The sequence below is a fragment of the Salminus brasiliensis genome, chromosome 10, assembly GCF_030463535.1.
Source record: "Salminus brasiliensis chromosome 10, fSalBra1.hap2, whole genome shotgun sequence".
Taxonomy (NCBI): domain Eukaryota; kingdom Metazoa; phylum Chordata; class Actinopteri; order Characiformes; family Bryconidae; genus Salminus; species Salminus brasiliensis.
The window spans coordinates 32,020,428-32,036,567 of record NC_132887.1 but is presented as its reverse complement, the minus strand read 5'-3'; the positions used below and the strand labels follow the sequence as shown (position 1 = coordinate 32,036,567).

Genomic DNA, 16,140 nt, shown 5'->3' with positions numbered 1-16,140 from the left:
CCTCGCTTGGGACACAGGGGAAACTCTAACTGAAAACCAGAGCCGTGCTCTGGGTAAACAAAGGGAGTAGCTGGAGAGCCAGCTGCCAGACTAGATAGCAAGGCAAGCCCCACCTGAGTATGCCGTGAATGTCTCGTGAGCTGGGGTCACCAAGGAGCATGAGCAGGAAACAAAGCAATGCGCTTTCCTCTAGAACCAGACTGGGATATCTCTCAAACCAGATCAGACCTATAGCCTACGTGAACACACCACCGACGCATGGGGAAATGTGGAGAGTCAAGGAGATTCAATTCAAGGCAGCGACTAGCAGTCAGTGAGCTGCTTAAATGCTCCCAGTCCCAGGTGCAACATATGAACGAGAATCAAACACAAATTACCGTAACGAACACAAATGAAATCCCGGCCCGGGATCGCCCCAGGGGAGGGCGCCATTAAGAGAGCCTGACAATAGTAAGTTATTGGCCCAAGTCTTTCCAATAGTAATGAATCATTTTAAATCATGAATATCACAAATAGCATCTTTTATACTTAAACATTAACAGTGATATATATAAAATTCTGTCCGGTGCCTCATAATTCGAAACCGATTCAAAACAGCAGCCTGCATTTTGTACTCGGCTGCATTTGCTGAAAGTATAGTGACGCCTTCATTTTACCCAGAGTTTCTCAGACAACGAGGCAAGAAAGCAGCACTGTGTGAGATGAAACTTCACTGGAACAGGTGAGCGCAAATTTGTCTCCTTCTGAAGTCTGCTTTCTGCAGTTTTTCAGTTGTCAAAACTTTTATCAGGGGAAAGCACAGAAGTGAAATGGCCCTACGTACTGTGTGATCTTGGGTTATTATTACGTTCTGACATGTTAAAATGGGAAGGGGAGTGTCATTGATAAGTACAGTAGTCTGCGGTTCCGTTTGCCTCACAGCATGGAAAGGGCTTTTTTTCACAATTGTTCCACCCCCCCCAAAAAAAAACAAACATATAAAAAGAAATTTCTGATTGTTTTTAAAGGCCAAGCACCTTCAGGCAGTGTTTGCATGTTAAGTAGCTTATCATGCGCTCAAGCTCTGACATTTGAATCTAGTCGGATGTGGTGGGATTAGCTAAATATTTCACATGCTGTTCTATTTGTGCTTCAACGTCTGACAGCGGGTCTTTTACTTTAATTTATCTTGCATCTGTGTTCTCATTGGGATGTGCCGCTTTTGGTGTCATAGTGCAGTTTGGCAAAAGCTTGTCATGTTGCTGTTGTATTGTATTGTGTATAATTAGCTAGTGGCTGCGGTGGTTAAGTGAATTTATGAATGAATAAACACATACAAAACCTGGAATGTACATATGCTTTTGACCAGCAGAGAATTGGACTTTCTGAAACATATGTGTATTTTATAGCGCTGCTGTCCAATGAAAAACATGAGACAGTATCTCCATTTATGTCCATTTGAACCAATAGGAATGCTCTAAATTACTTGGAATAAGCTCTTTCTTCCAAAGTTACAAGCATTTTTGCCATCATTTTGGTCATCATTTTGGAGATACATGTTTTTCATTGGACATGCGGTTGCTCATAGATTGTGTTGTGATATCTTCTCAGTATTAATCATCAGGCTTACTTGCAGAAGTGTTTTAATACCCAGCTGGGACTGTATATTAACGATGGGAGAAAAAAATGATACTATGTAATTTTAGGCAAAACATGGGCAGTTACTTGAATGATTGCAATATTTGAATATTGAAGTTATTGTCCCAATGCATTTTTAATATCTAATAATAATAAATCATTTTAAATAATAATTATCACAAAGTATAGTTGTGTTTCTAGCTTAACAGAAATGGTGACTTATAACAAGCATGGTAGTGCAGTCTGAAGGCCTCTGGATAATTGTTATGGAGAGGTACTTGATACACAGTAAAATGTGGTAGAAAGTGGTAGTTTACCTCATTAAGAGTTGAATAGAACTCTATTTTAGATAACTTTTTGTCCCACTTGAAAACAGTGTTAAAGTTCTTGTATGGGCAGATGTCAAGCTTTCGAGTAAATTTGAAATTCTACTAAATTATTCTAGATAAATGAACAACAGAATGCTTAAATAATTGTAACACTGTAGTTGAATGGCTTTTTTTTAGAATTCCAAATTGTTACAAATGAACACTTGAATGCTGTGATCATGTTTAACCTTGATGTTGTAGACTTCTCTAGTGTTCTTTTTAAATGCCAGTGGCACAGTACAGTTTTATTTATTACTGTAATATAATTACTGTCAAAAGCAAACCAACACAATAACACAAGTTGACAGTACCAGCAGTTACTGTAAAGGTCAAAAGCATTGAACGAACATGAACAAAACATGTCCTATCCTTCTGTCCATGCTCATCTTGCCCCTAATGGTGAGATCAGTGCGTCAGTGTCAGAATGACAGATCACATGCTCACCACAGAAAGCGATATGGGACAACAAATACAGCTGTGTCATTCGTTCCATATGACATTTTCATGTCAGAAGGCCTATGATGATGCAGGTTGTTACTCTGGGTACTCTGTATGCATGAAGATGTTCTGGAGAAGCTACAGTAACTAAAAGCACAGTGAGCAACAAACATCTATTTTATCAGATCTCTATGTAATTAGATTGATTGTGTTCTGGTAATGCATGGAGTATAATAACCAGGGGTGGGCGGTAAATAAACCCATAATATTTAGCCCAGTGCTAATGGGCACCTGCATTTACAGAGCAGTTTCAGAAATGTAGAGGACAAAAAAGTGTTATCATAGTGAAACCAACATATGCAATGTCTGGAACATACTGTTTAATCATGTCTGATTGGTTTGATTATAAATCCAAAACAGTGGAGCAGAGAAGCATATTAAGGAAAAATGTGTCCACTGTATATAAGTGTAACACACCACCGATAGAACCTTGTGTCTCAAGCATTGGGATAATATTGTATTGCAGGGTGTCTAGTAGTTCCCACCCTTACTATGCAGATTTGTGCGTAATATGCTCATCCGGTGCAGTGAATCACAACCACATGACCTCAAATAAATTGCGGGGGGTTTTGCTTTGTTTACATATCTGAAAGTAAGAAGTCCTATTTGTGCTCGGTCAGCCGCAGCCTCCCCACTTGCACAGGGCCACCACCTTTTTTCTTTCACAGCCTCGCTTCCACTCACTGCCTGCCGAGAAAGCCGGCGTATCTAAGCTCTAGAATTCCAATGCGCCGTTATTTCTAACCGACAGCCAATATGCGTGTAAACAAATCCGCCTGTCCTCCGTCCTCAGCAAGGCATGAAATGGATTTCATTCTTCTAGTTTCAAAGGTTACGACTCTTTTGGGCTCCAGACAGAAGAAGGTAGCCTCTGACGTTCTTCCTCACGTCGCGAGTTAGGGCCACACGAAAAACGGATCTGCCCCCCTTCCATGCTGAATGGCCTGTAATTAGTCATAGAGAGAGGTGTTAATGGTTAGGGTGGAGTGGAGGTTGACGACTGTGAGGGAGGACGTGTTATGCCTGCACTCCGGCAGAAAGGAGCTGTTTAGCTGGGCTCGGGGCTCGAGCTGAGCTGCACCCGCCTCTCTCTGGGTCTGCAGCATTGGGGATGATGAAGAAGGGTTTTGTTGTAATGTAGGTCACTCACACAGGAAGTCTCACTCAGGGCTCAGAAGGCCAAGCCAGGCCTGAATAGGCAATTTGCTCCACTTGTCTGGCTGGTTGGCTGATCGAGTGTACACAGAGCAGGCAACACACACATACACATGAACACACACACTCACTCTCTCTCTTTCGCTGTCATTCTTTCCTCTCTGTCGCTGGCTGTGTATGCATGCAAATATTTCCTCCAATCCAAGGAAGCTTATAGATCAAGATTGGGGTGTTAATGTGCACGCTACTCGACTGATCTGATGAAAATCTCTGCTACAAGAAATCCATACCACTTGGCGCACACGTTACCATGACACCATGCATCATTTGATTGCAGTCAGAGCAAGACGCCAGCAGAGTGTTACCTGTGCTTTCAATTGCAATAATAACAAAAAAATAATAGTGGAAGCTCAATTTCCATATTACACGGCAGTCATTCATGATTTTATGATTTTTATGTGCCCTGCTCGTGGCACACAATTCTCTGTCTGCTTCTTTTGCCAGCACATTGACACATGAGCGGCATGTCTGTTTACAGTGCAGGACATGAGGGAACGTGTCAATAATCAAGTTGTGGGTTTCAAATTAATTTAAAATTAATTATGTTCTTAAATAGGCTACTCTTGTGAATTCTCGTCAAATAGGCTTCTTTTGTGAACTTTCCTCAAATAGACTACTCTCGTTAACTCTTGTCACATAGACTACTCTCGTTAACTCTCGTCAAATAGGCTACTCTCATGAACTCTCATCAAATAGACTACTCTCGTGAACTCTCGCCAAATAAGCTACTCTCGTGAACTCTCGCCAAATAGGCTACTCTCATGAACTGTCATCACAAAGGCTACGCTCGTGAACTGTCGTCAAATAGGCTACTCTCGTGAACTCTCGTCAAATCGATTACTCTCGTAACTCTCGTCAAATAGGCTAGTCTCGTGAACTCTCGTCAAATAGACTCTACTCTTGTGAACTCTCCTCAAATAGACTACTCTCGTTAACTCTCCTTAAATAGACTACTCTCGTTAACTCTCGTCAAATAGGCTACTCCCGTGAACTCTCGTCACATATACTACTCTCGTTAAGTCTTGTGAACTCTCGTCAAATAGGCTACTCTAGTGAACTCTCATCAAATAGATTACTCTCGTAACTCTCGTCAAATAGGCTACTCTTGTGAACTCTCATTACAAAGGCTACTCTCGTGAACTCTTGTCAAAAAGGCGACTGGGGTACACTCTCGTCAAATAGAACACTCTTGTGAACTCGTCAAATAGGCTGCTCTCGTGAACTCTCGTCACATAGACTACTCTCATTAACTCTCGTCAAATAGGCTACTCTCGTGAACTCTCATCAAATAGATTGCTCTCGTAACTCATCAAATAGGCTACTCTTGTGAACTCTCGTCAAATAGGCTACTCTTGTGAACTTTTGTCAAATAGACTACTCGTTAACTCTCGTTAAATAGGCTACTCTCATGAACTCTCGTCAAATAGATTACTCTCGTAACTCTCGTCAAATAGGCTACTCTCATGAACTCTCGTCAAATAGATTACTCTCGTAACTCTCGTCAAATAGGCTACTCTCGTAACTCTCGTCAAATAGACTCTACTCTTGTGAACTCTCCTCAAATAGACTACTCTCGTTAACTCTCCTTGAATAGACATCTCTCGTTAACTCTCGTCAAATAGGCTACTCTTGTGAACTCTCGTCACATAGACTACTCTCGTCAAATAGATTACTCTCGTAACTCTCATCAAATAGGCTACTCTTGGGAACTCTCGTCACATATACTAATCTTGTTAAGTCTTGTGAACTCTCGTCAAATAGATTACTCTCATTAACTCTCGTTAAATAGGCTACTCTCATGAACTCTCGTCAAATAGGCTAATATCGTTAACTCTCGTCAAATAGGCTACTCTTGTGAACTCTCGTCAAATAGATTACTCTCATAACTCTCGTCAAATAGGCTACTCTCGTAAACTCTCGTCAAATAGACTCTACTCTCATGAACTCTCCTCAAAAAGACTACTCTTGTTAACTCTCTTTAAATACACTACTCTCGTGAACTCTCGTCAAATAGACTCTACTCTCGTGAACTCTCCTCAAATAGACTACTCTTGTTAACTCTCCTTAAATAAACTTCTCTCGTTAACTCTCGTCAAATAGACTACTCTTGTTAACTCTCGTCACATAGACTACTCTCATCAAATAGATTACTCTCGTAACTCTCGTCAAATAGGCTACTCTTGTGAACTCTCGTCAAATAGGCTACTCTTGTGAACTCTCGTCACATATACTAATCTCGTTAAGTGTTGTGAACTCTCGTCAAATAAATTACTCTCGTCAAATAGGCTACTCTTGTGAACTCTCGTCAAATAGGCTACTCTTGTGAACTATCGTCAAATAGGCTACTCTCGTTAACTCTCATCAAATAGGCTACTCTCGTGAACTCTCGTCAAATAGATTACTCTCGTAACTCTCGTCAAATAGACTACTCTCGTGAACTCTCCTCAAATAGACTCTACTCTCGTGAACTCTCCTCAAATAGATTACTCTCGTAACTCTCGTCAAATAGACTACTTTTGTGAACTCTCGTCAAATAGACTACTCTCGTGAACTCTGGCCAAATAGGCTACTCTTGTGAACTCTCGTCAAATAGATTACTCTTGTGAACTCTCAAGTAGACTACACTCGTTTACTCTCGTAAAATAGGCTACTCACATGAACTCTCATCAAATAGGCTACTTCTTGAACTTTAATTTAATTTAGAGCATTTAATTGCTTTATTTATAAATGAGTACAGTTTTTAGTACAGGTGCTTGCAAAGGAAGCAGACAGAGAGTTCTGCTATCTGATTGTGAATGTAATTGGACACAGGTGTTTACATGGCCATTATTCAAACTGTTTACTGGATTATTCACAGGATAACTCCTTCAGTCAGATAGAAATTGTATTCAGAATGGTCCTAATCTGACTAGTGTATTCCAATTGAGCTGTTAGTCTGATTATTAATGAACTATTAGGCTACATACTACCACACTTTCATTCTGTTCCTCTCTCTCTCTCTTTCTCTCTCTCTCTCTCTCTCTCTCTCTATTGGTTCCTTGCTTTGTCCCTCTCTCTTTTTATTCTTTCTCTCTATCACTCACTCTCTGTCTCTCATTCTGTATTGCAAAGTGGAAATGACTGTTTGCGCAGGATTATGTCATTTACCCTGCTTCAACACTCCCCACCCACTTGCTTGCTTAGATTACTGTAATGGTCTGTGACAGTACGTCCTCAGCGTGTCGTGTGCAGTCTTTTCAGAATGCGGTTACAAATAAAAAAAATTGCTCACAGACACAAAGAATATGGATCATACCGACCTGTTCTGGATGCCTGTGATTACTGTGTGTTGGTGTGTACTGTACTGTGCAAATGATGATCTATAACTACACAAGTTCAGTACGAACAGTCTTAAACCTAACCCCCCCCACACACACACACCAGAAAAATGTTCAACATAGACCTATGATGCCAACTATATTACCACGATACCATCTTTATGAGAAGCCTAATACTGTGGGCTCATTAGATCTGATTGCGCCATGTGTAAGGTTGGGCTGTATAAAGGTAAAACCATACGCCACTGTTTATGACAATGTTGACTGTATATCTCCAAATGAGGACAATATTTCAAAATGACAACATGTTTGATGTCCCACATGGACAACATAGCTCATTCATTCATGAAAAGCAGTCTACAAGTTGCTCAAAAATTTGAAGCTGTGGACATGCAATGCTCTTAGCGACACCATGAAACCGCTAAGCAACACTATAGAAACCCCAGCAACCACTAAGCAACACTATAGCAACCACCTAACAACACCATGACAACCACTTAGCAACACCATCAAAACAATTTAGCAACTCCATAGCTCCATCAAAACCTGTGATACTATTGTAACCACTCAACAACACCATAGCAACTATCTGGGATACAATAGCACCATAGAAACCACTTAGCAACAGCAAAGCAGCCACAGAGCATGACCACCCATTTGGGATGTCACAGCAACCATCTAGCAACAGGAACAGGAGCAGGAATACCATACAGCAGTGGAACCTATGAGAGAATCAACTTTCCTTTTTAACCATCAACAGCATTCCTATAGACAAACTGTTCTGAACGGCCCAGGAGATCAGACTGAAACTGTAAAGCACAACATAGTGTAGGCTCTTAAACCTTCAGGCTCACTTTGGAGAAAACTCTACATCATTTATGTTAATTATTACCTTTTTTTAGCTTGTTTTCAAGAGCTTGTTTTATATTCGTGGTGCTCAAATCTGCCTGCCTGCTAATAAAGCGTTCAACTTTTTCACAGTTACATAACAGAGACTTTATGATGACACACCAGAGGACACTTCTTCACTGCGTCACTGTTGCATCCAACCTGCTGACCATCCTTCCAACATGAAGCCCTTAATCAGCGTATGTCACCTCCTTCCCTTCCTTTCTCTCTTAGATACGATGGACCAAGACAGCGGGCAGCGCTTCTGACCGCTTCCAGGACTCCAGTGTGTTTAACGAGACTCTGCGCATATCCCGCATCCAGAGGCACCAGGGCGGCCGGTACTACTGCAAGGCAGAAAATGGCCTTGGCTCCCCTGCCATCAAATCCATCCGAGTTGACGTATACTGTGAGTTAACGAGGCCTACCAACTGTCAGCACGGAACACACACACACACATACACATACAGTCCTTCAAGCCCACCCAACACCCACAATGAGTGTTAACCCTGTGCTAGCGTCTCTGCAGACTGATAGGGCTTTCTTCTCAGTTTTTTTTGTGAGGCAGCGCTCTGTTTAAGTGTTCTGTTGAATTGAAGATAATGAGGTGGAATGACTCAGAATGGCCAGAGCGCAGCTCAAAGGATTGGTGTCATTATGTAGACACATCGTCATTAAGTTCAACTTTTGAGAATTGAATCTCAGAGCCAAAGATGCTGAAAGCATTTCCAGTGCAGTCATAATATCGCACACCGCTGTAGAACGATTGTCATGCTGATTTTGCGACAGACACACAGAAATCCATTAAATATCTAAATGCATTGGAATTAAAAAAATATATATGTAAAGTGAATATATGGCCATGGACTGTAAGTGCTTTAACTATAATGTGCAGATTGAGGTCATAGTCACAGTTACATTTTACATGGGTTTGAGACCTCAGATATTATATTTCTATATAATATTTTTAATGTAGAATTTTTTTGGAAACCATGAGTCTGAGACCATTAATTTTTTTAATATATTTGATCAAATTTGTTTTTCTAATATAGCTTGTTTTAACCCTTTAAAGCCAAATTAATATTTGTGTGATTGTCATGGCGTGCTAGGCCAGACACAGAGGGATGAACACTCGCAGAGATGGAGTGAAAGCAAGCTGTTTATTAACAAAAGCCAAGGATACATAAAAGGGCAAAACCAGGCAAAAGATGCAGCAACTATGGGGTACAAATCACGAAACCAAGCGTACGAAACCAAACGAACCTTGCGCTAGCGCCGGGGGGAAAAACAAAAGGGGACCCGAAAGGAATCCTGCAAGCAGAGCCTGGGCTAAACAGGGGCTAACGTAAAGTGCGCTCGAACGGCGCTGTAATGACAAAAGGGGGGAGAGATGGGGGACCAGCTACTAAGCAAAAACGGCTAGGCCGACCAAACCTGGAACCACAGCGTGCTGCTGTGAGCATGGGTCGCCTAGCTGGGACGTGGGTAGCAGGGTGACCTGCTCCTGAATGCGGATACCGAACCAAAGCTGACCTCAACACACCTCTAATCGTACAGAGAATTGAGAATTTCAATTGATACAATTCCCTGCATCGAACCATGCAGTTGAGGCTCCTTAAGTACCCCCAGTCCGAGGTGAAACACATGAACCAATCAATGAACAATTACAACAGAACCAAAACACACGTGAACACAAATGAACTGAACCAAACATGTAAATAAACACAAACCGCCCCGGTTGCCGGCCAGACACCTGCGAGGCGGGGTCGGCAGCAGGCACTTGACCCCCGCGCCATGACACACACTAGTGTGTGTGTGTTCACTACCACAGATGGGTTAAATGCGGAGGACACATTTCGCTGTGCAGTGCACAGTGTACAGTGACAAATACGTGCACCTTTACCTTTACCTTTAGGAGGGGCGTTTCTTCCTAGGACGTCCGCGAGGTCTGGGAGCTGGCCTACCGGGGTTGCGTACATGGAACTCCTGGATCAATGCTGGATCCAGGACATGATCAACCGGCACCCAGGAGCGCTCCTCCAGGCCGTACCCCTCCCAGTCTAGGAGGTACTGCACCCGTCCCCCGAACCTTCAGGAATCCAGCACCTGCCGGACCGTGTACGTGGGGGTCCCCTCAACCTCCACAGGCTCCGGTGGCCTTGTCCAGGGGTCCGGGCACCACAGGCTTTAACTGTGAAACATGGAACACAGGGTGAACACGTGACTGAGGGGGTAACTGCAACTCATAAGACACATCATTGATACGTTTGATGACTAAATAAGGTCGTGTAAACTTAACTGATAGTTTATGAGTGGGCATCCCTGTCCGTAGGTCCTTGGTGGCCAACCAGACACGATCCCTGCACTCATAGGACGGGGGCTCCACTCTCTTGCGATCGACCTAGTCCTTGTAGCACCGCAGGAAGGTCTGGATGTGTTGGTGGGCTGTGGTCCAGACCGCCTTGCTGCGTCGCATCCAGGAGTCCAGGGGGCCAGCTGGAGCTGTTGGACTGGGGGTGGTACCCAGAGTTGAGACTAACGCTCACCCCCAGGTGTTCGCAAAACGCCTCCCAGACCCGTGACGTGAACTGTGCCCCACGATCTGATACTGTGTCCTCCGGAATCCCGAAATTCCGAAGGACATGGTCTACCAATACCGAAGGACATGGTCTACCAATACCGAAGGACATGGTCTACCAATGCCTGAGCCGTCTGCAATGCAGAGAATGGAATGAACCTAACCCCCCGAGAGAACCGATCTATCACGGTCATCACCACCGTGTTCCCCTCTGACTTGGGCAGATCCGTGACGAAATCGATCGCCAGTGAGACCACGGGCGCTCAGGTATAGGGAGTGGCATCAGCTTTCCTGAGGGCAGCGTTCTCAGGGTTTTACACTGAGCACACTCACTACACAAGCCTATCACCCGGTGGGAGTCTGCTCGCATCCCCTCTCACCAGTACTTGGGTGCGAGCATGTGGTACGTGCGGGCCTCGTACGTCATTGATGAAGGCCTGGAAGACGGAGGGGGCGTTGGCCCCGTATGGCATGACCCGGTACTGGTAGTGTCCCCTGGTGGACACGAAAACCGTCTTCCATTCATCCCCCTTCCTAATGCGCACCAGGTTGTTCACATGACAGTGATCATAAATTAATTACCTTAAATAATTCATGAAAATATACACATATACAAATACATACACAGATACATACAGATTTTTAATTTAGAAATTACTTGAGTAACAAAAGGCAACTCAAAATATAAGGGGATCAGTTAGGGGTTTAGTTTGTTAAGAGGTTCAATTTGTATAAAAACAAAAACCATATATAATAGAAATGAAACACACTATAGACACTATAGAATGCATCACGGCTTCCTGTTGTGTTGTAAACAATGCCTGTGGCTACTGCCCATTCCTAAATACATCCATAACTCACTTATCAGAGTTACCACTCAATCAAGCGTAAAAATGTTCAACTCCAGCTGAAAAGCACGGCTCATGGTGTGTAGATTTGAGAGTTAAAACATGAGAGTTAAACTGAGAGTTAAACACAAAGAGTGAACGCAGGGCTGAACAGTGGGGTTCTGATTAAACATGCTAAACTTGCTAATGTTGATGATGTTGCTGGTGTTACATGGATGCAGTAGAAGAATTAAACCTGGAGCATTTTACAGGTTTATTGATCTCGCCGCTCCGAGCTCTGTGCAGGGTCACTCAAACTAGCCCTTTTTTTGGGCCAAGACAAACTAATCTTTTGCCAGTTTTACAGGGACTCTCTTATTGGCTATGCTGAAGCCCATTGTTTTTTTGAGGAAAGCAGAAGACCCACGAGCGCTCGGTTAAACGGTGTAGGTAGACAACACAGTGACTATAAGAAAGGTCAAAAGGAAGCCCTGATGTGCGCCCTCGTGCTGTGCACAAGTGTAAATGTGACTGGCACAGATTCTATTATATTAGACTGATCGAATGGTCACGAGTTACGACTGCTGAAACAATGAAAACTGTGTGATTCTGGTCACCGGCCAATTGCTCTGTAGTACATCTTTAGTTTTTTGGATTGTGAATCATAAAGATACGATTAAATAGAATACTCTCTTTACTTAAAAATGGAAGAAAATACACCTAACTCTGTCATTACAGTGTCATGACATTGCCATAGGCATTCATACAATAAGATAATAAGAGTCAAAATGATACACACTGTACTTAAGACTAATAAAGAAATATGTCATTACAGTGTCATGACAATGCCTCAAGTAGTCATAAATGTTTTTTAGGCGTATATGCAGTACTCGCTGAACAAGAAGATATACATAACCCTGTAAAATGATTCCTCAGTGTTGAAGCTTTTGTAGCAGTGATCTAGCAGTTTAACATTGTAATCAGCCTCACTTATCAAGTTGTTACATAATCGCTATTATATCACTGATGTACCAGTAATTATCTGACCTACAAAATCAGCTCTCATAGCATCATTCTCGGAACATGATATCATTCCATCCCAAAAAGTGTTTTGACACAACCTAATGTCAGCCAAAATTGCACTTGTCACTTGTGATAAGTGTCATGTCATCTTAACATCAAAGTTGACAAATGCTGCCTTTATTACTTTTTTGGAACAAGCCGTTATAAATGTTTATGTTGGTTTATGTCAGATGTTATAACATGGTTATGAATGGTTTTGTCCAATAAAGTATTAAATAATTTTATGAAAATTGCCCATAACATGATGCATTCCAGTTTGACTAGCAGGTGGTGCTGGCGTTTAGTTTCATGTGCTTTGAGACCGCAATGGACGTGTGTTCACTTGTACATGTAGATATGAAAACAGCACAGGGCGGGAAAGACAAAATCCTGAATGTCATGGTCATGACTGTGTACAAAACTGCACTGTACCATGCTAAATAGTGTGTGAAAGGAGTACGTCCACTGTAAGTAGGACATGCTTATAGTAGTGTGTGGTTCTGATTGCATCCTAAGCCTTCTTGGCATGTAGCACACTTAGTTGTGAAAGTGAGAGGTTTAATTCAGAAATGCCAATTGTGCTATCTCAGGCTTTGGCTACTGATGGCAGGCAGCATGACCATAGTGGCAAAGTGTAATAGAGTCATAGTGATGGCTCCATTGAAGCTTCATTAAAGAAGATGTGTTGGGTGCTTGTGAGGGTCTTAAGTAGATTAGAGCTTAGACTAACATCTTACCTGAGAGCCATAAAATCAGCCATAGAGGTCTTTTTTTTTAGCCGGGAAATACAACCTATTTGGTCCTTTTTTTTAGTAGCTCTGTGGAGCAAATACATACAAACACACACGTGCACAAAGAGGAATTGATAAAATAGCGCTTGTAGGTTGTATTGAAGAAAATCCTGCTGCTTCTTTTAGAGATATAAATAAATAAATAAATACATAAATGGACGTAATTACTGAAAAACGTAAGGATTCATAATTTCAGTATGGTTAAGGTTAGAATAAGGGTTTAGATGCAGATTAAACTGTAGGTTAAGGTTAGGTTCAGCCCTCACGCAAATAGTGCACCAGTCTAGTGAATGACATTGAGGGATTAAGAGTAAAGTGTTTTTTCTCATACACATCTGATTCTAATAAGGAAAAAAAGAAAGAACTGAAGAATTGTGGGAATTTTGCCCTCCCATGACTTTTCTTGATTAATGGTTAAATTACACTTGAAGTCAGCAGTGATGGTAAAACTTAGACTCCAATAAATCATTGCATGCATGTCCCACTAATGCTTGTGTAGCGCATTTTCTAAGCTCTGCCTAATCGGACATTTCTAAAATTACCTACAATCGAAGCGTTCCTGTGCGCAAAACTGCAGTCTGCTGGAATGAGGTTGGGATGTACTTTCACACGTCATCATTTTGAGACCATGTAAGCTTTTAGCTCTGTGAGGCGGTATTAATTTTACCTGCTGCGCTAGCTCATCACTGTGCTTAATGAATCAGTGTTAGGGCATAAGTGACAGCAGGCAAATTGTTGGGCTGCAAGTAAGTGGAGGTAATTGAAATCAAAGGCTTGTCTTGAATAGGCAACAAAAGGGCTGAAACGAGGATGAAAACCAGGAATGTGCTTCAAGTGTACTTCATGTGAACATGATGGTAAATGCACAGATTTATAGTGGAAAACAGCACTGGAAAAGTGCTGTAATAGTGTAAAATACCATAGGCCAAGCACATGAGCATTTATAGGGCAGATATGCAGCTGAGTACAGTATTCTCTTAGAATCTTGCAAAAAAAAGCTTCTTTCTTGGCCCCTTAGAAATGGGGCAGTGGTGACTCAGTGGTTCAAACACTTGGTTATTGATCACAAGATTGTAGGTTTAGTACCCTCATCATTACAAGGCTCCATACCCTCTCTGCCCCAGGGGTGCTGTAGCAGGGCTGACCCTCTCTGTTTACCCAGGCTTTCTAATGCCGAGTTCACGCTACATGATTTTAGCCCTGATTTTCCGCTTTTGGAAATCCGGGAGGACAAGCATCCAGACTTTTTTCTGTCTTGGCACCGAAGGAATGGAACCAACTTCCCCTGGGTGTCCGAACGGCAGTTTCTTGCTGTCTTTAAATGCAGACTGAAGACCCACCTATGTAGGCAAAGTGTAGTGTATGTTGAGTGTTTGTATTTAGTAGTATTTAAGCTTAGAGGTAGCTTTTGGACCCCTTACACAGTCTGTGGTGGGCCAAGGGGGATGAAAGTGTTATTACAAGCTTCTGTTGCTATTTAAAACTGGCCCCACCAGTTTGTACAGAAGTAGTAGTTACTGAATAATACACCTTAGTGTGAAATAAGCCTTGGAGTGTAATGGGGTTAATACACAGACAGATGGCTATTTTGTTGTTGTTTTTTCTTAATTTCCAATGGTAATCTTTTGTTGAGAACAATGAAATATCTTACTGTATGTTCCTTTCCAGACCAGAAAAAGCCAGATCAGGACAGCTGACAGCTTATCATGCTCGGATAACTCAGTCCTTACAGTGTATTAACATTAGCAAGCAACAGACTTCCTTACATGCACACATATTAGAATCTGTGCAGATTTGTTTGTCTGGATCCCCACAAGCATGAGACTGAAGGAGCTGAAATGCTTTACTAGGGAGATGTAAGATAAATAAGAGGACAGTGGCAGGCGGCTTTGCTGTGGGGAGTTGGAGAGAAAAGAAAGTCATTACTCCCACCTTCCAGATCAGGCTTCAGCTTATCATGTTCATCCCAGCCCTACGCTGGACAAGTCGCCAGTGGGCACAGGCTCTTATTGACCGGAGTCATGCTACTCCAGATGCAGTGATCAAAGAGCAGACAAAGAAGATAAAGATAAAGAAGAGAGACTCACTTGCTACTAGAGAACAGCACCAGTGTCTAGCACCTCCTGCTTTTTATTGGTGGTGGGAGCAGACCAGTAAAACTAATGATGAGGGTGGGGCTGACTGGGGTCTCAAGCTGTGAGCCCCTTTTGTGAAATGCTATCTGTGCTGGTCTTTAGTAGAAACCTGAAAGTGAAATATGCACTTACCGCAGTGCATGTTTGTTTGTGTGTGAGTGTGTGTATGTGGTTTGAGAAAGAAGGAAGAACAGAAGCAAGGCAAGGTGTTTAGTTTTACCTATTTGACAGCAGTCAGTGAAAGCACACAGCGCTGCTCTGGAGCACTTTGCAGCAATTATTTCGACTTAATATGACATGTTCAAAAATGCACTTACTAGAAGCGTCTCTTTATGAAAATGTTATGAAAGCTGTCAAAAAAAGTTTCTGCTTGTCACTCAGCATCTATGCAGTCCTTAATTGTTGAATACGTTTTCTAGGACATAACATATCTTAAAAAAAAAAAAAATGAACATTAAAATTACTGTGTTTGTGCTGGATGTCAAATGTCGCTGTTTTTGAAAACAACAAGAAAGACAAAAGTCTAGAGTGTTTAGAGTCGTGACTTATCATAGAGCTTAAATGGGTCACACAGTCAAATAGTCTTGTGATCAGTTTGTTGGTCCGTTAGCATCCTAACATCTTAAAACACAAAAAAATGTTTGTGATATGTTGAGGCATCATTTTAGAGAGTCTTTTGCTTTAGACTCTAGACACTACAGTGTTTTATTCCTCCACACGTCTTTTGTGCTGGTGTGGGTGGGGCACTCCCTCTTATCTGGCTATGCAAATTAGGTTAGATGCCTGATGTTTGGAATTACTTCAGATACAGTGTAACAGCATGGAAACAACAGCAAGGATCTAA

The 16,140-nt window shown here is 42.1% G+C and overlaps 1 protein-coding gene across 2 annotated transcripts in view; it reads left to right on the top strand.

Moving 5' to 3' along the window:
• mdga2a (MAM domain containing glycosylphosphatidylinositol anchor 2a) overlaps positions 1–16,140 on the top strand; it is a 194,436-nt gene that overhangs the window by 67,338 nt on the left and 110,958 nt on the right. For both annotated transcript variants that reach the window (XM_072689830.1, XM_072689829.1), the window contains exon 3: positions 8,138–8,312. In XM_072689830.1, the coding sequence (XP_072545931.1) occupies positions 8,138–8,312 (175 nt within the window). The remainder of the gene's footprint in view (positions 1–8,137; positions 8,313–16,140) is intronic.